General features: G+C 44.0%; 1 protein-coding gene across 1 annotated transcript in view; it reads right to left on the minus strand.

The window, feature by feature from the left end:
- LOC307135106 (vesicular inhibitory amino acid transporter) overlaps positions 1-2,156 on the minus strand; it is a 17,182-nt gene extending 15,026 nt beyond the window's left edge. Inside the window, exon 1 of the mRNA XM_079831285.1 lies at positions 1,850-2,156. Within this exon, the coding sequence (XP_079687411.1) occupies positions 1,850-2,086 (237 nt within the window). The 5' untranslated portion in view covers positions 2,087-2,156. The remainder of the gene's footprint in view (positions 1-1,849) is intronic.
- Positions 2,157-3,024: the final 868 nt, after the last annotated feature.

Genomic DNA, 3,024 nt, shown 5'->3' on the forward strand with positions numbered 1-3,024 from the left:
ACCATCCATTCATCCATCTTTCCATCCATCCATCCACCCACCAAACCATCCATTCATCCATCCATCCATCCACCCACCAAACATCCATTCATCCACCAAACCATCCATTCATCCATCCATCCATCCACCCACCAAACCATCCACCCACCCACCAAACCACCCATTCATCCAACAAACCATCCATTCTTCTATCCATCCATCCATCCATCCATCCACCAAACCATCCATTCAACCATCTACCCATCCATCCATTCATCCACCAAACCATCCATCCATTCACCCACCAAACCATCCATCCATCCATCCATCCACCAAACCACCCATCCATCCATCCACCCACCAAACCATCCATCCACCCACCAAACCATCCATCCATCCATCCACCAAACCATCCATCCATCCACCAAACCATACATCCATTCATCCATCGATCCATCCACCAAACCATCCATTCATCCATCCATCCATCCACCCACCCATCCACTCACCCATCCATCCATCCATCCACCAAACATCCATCCACCCACCCATCCATCCACCAAACCATTCATCCATCCACCCACCCATCCATCCACCAAACCATTCATCCATCCACCCACCCATCCATCCACCAAACCATTCATCTATCCACCCACCCACCCATCCATCCATCGATTCATCCATCCACCAAACCATCCATCCATCCATCCATCCATCCATCCATCCACCAAACCAAACCAAACCAAACCAAACCAAACCAAACCAAACCAATCATCCATCCATTCATCCATTCATCCATTCATCCATTCATCCATTCATCCACCAAACCAAACAAAACTAAACCATCCATCCATCCATCCATCCACCCACCCATCCCACCATTTATCCATCCGTTTTCCTAACTACAATATTAAACTGTTTAGAAATATTTTGTTTCTTAGAAAAATGTGTCCATAAATCTAGTGTCACTGGCTATCAGCAGATCAAGCTCAATCTTTATATTGAACACTGGTCTGGGGAGTCTGCTCTGTTTTCTACTGCACAAGAGGCGTGATCAACGGGCGTAGTTTAAATGATCCATCGCTTCTCTCTCCGTCATTGTGTTAACCCGCCAATAGCACACAGCTGGATCAGCCAGTTTGTGATTGGTCCCCGTAAAAGTGCAACAGAAGCAGGATAGATCTATGTACAGTTTCCCAGCCTGAGCTGCAGGGAGAAATCAAATCTCCGGGGATTACCCAGTCTATTACCGTACCATACTTTGCCTTTAAATTGGTGTTTTGTAAAACGTCAGAATTGTTACCACAATATCAAAAGGGAAACCGATCACGCAGTGGGTTGTTTAAAAGTCTTTTAATCATGATTTCATCAGTGCCATGTGCTCTTAGCATTATTGTGGAGATTGGGCTAAAAAGTTTCAATTGGTCAACTCTGTTACCGTCAAACTCTGTTACCGTCAAACTCTGTTACCGTCAAACTCTGTTACCGTCAAACTCTGTTACCGTCAAACTCTGTTACCGTCAAACTCTGTTACCGTCAAACTCTGTTACCGTCAAACTCTGTTACCAGGGCAGCGTAACCATGTTGAAGAGAATTGACACAAAATACTTCAAAGAAATCAGTTTTTTCCCGTTAAAAGTAAACAAAGGAAGTAACGTGTTTGGCTGAATTATTCAAATGGAATATGCTTTCAATAATACACTGGTATTTCTGTTAGTGATTTCAATTTTTGAAATGCAAAATGCATCTTCAAGCTGCACATTAGCGTTGCAATAGTTCCTAGAACTTATCATTGCATAATTGAACATTTCCGTTTTATAGTATAAAATATGCACGTATGAGGCAGGTGTGTGTGTGTGTGTGTGCTCACCTGAATGGCATTGGTGACGTTCCAACCCGCCTCCCAAGTAGTGATTTTGGTCCGTGTGCTGGGAGCGCCGTCCTCATGGACTGGGATTTCTGGACTGGACGCCTGAGAGTCTCCGTACGTCTGAGCCAGCTCATCCCTCGCCACCAAACCTCGGTTCTCCTCAGACGCCGCGTGGAAGCGCTTCATCCAGAGAGCCTCCGCATGGCTCCTCACCCAAGAGAGCTGGAAATGTGCCATTGCTCAGCCACTCAGTGTGGAAAGAGTGCGCAGGAGAGCTGGACTTTCACAGCTTTGCCTCACACAAAGTGTCTCAATCCCGCCAAACTCAACTGACATCCGTCAAGGACCTGTTACCGTCCGGCCAGGGGTCAGTCTGATCCGGGCCATCGACCCTGTGAGGAGAAACTGGCTCTGCGTCCATTTTTAAATTGGCCAACAACAACACAAAAGTGTGGAGGACTGACAGGCCGATGAACTGTAACATTATAATCACCGACAATGTGTGTTTGTCTATAGATGTCAAAATGAGCAGCGTCTGCTTCTGGTGAATATACAGATGAGACCAAATCTGAGAGTCCAACACTAGAGGGTGCAGAGGAAGTCCAGAAACGCCTGAACTCAGCTCTCTCTCACACACACACACACACACACACACACACATGCTATTCCTCCAAACACAGTCTCAAAACACACGCTCATATGCAAGAATTGTGCTGATTTGTGAAAGGTTTGTGAGCTCCCGTCCCAGCATGCATCACAGCATGACTACATTATGCAGGATTTTAGTTTTGCTGTGTTTTGCTGTTTTCTCGTCCCTGTTGTTATTAGTTCATCACTTACTCGTTCTTATGTTATTCTAAACCTGCATGACTTTCTTTCTTCTGTGGAACAAAAGAAGAGATTTTGGTCAATCGTTCACAATACAATAACACGCTTCAAAAAGCTGCATGTAAATATTATGCAATTATCATAAAGGTGCTCCACGCCACTTTATGCATGTATTTAATTATTTATTTATTTATAAATGTTCGCATTTAATCATTAAAACTAGTTTGCAACACTAAATTATTCAACAAATGTTGGGAAAGGCCGCATGAAATATTATTTTATACAATATTATTTACGCAGATTCATATCATGAATGGAGTAGAGCTTAATAAAACGTTTTGGATAAA

The sequence above is a fragment of the Gobio gobio genome, assembly GCF_949357685.1.
Source record: "Gobio gobio genome assembly, chromosome: 12".
Taxonomy (NCBI): Eukaryota; Metazoa; Chordata; class Actinopteri; order Cypriniformes; family Gobionidae; genus Gobio; species Gobio gobio.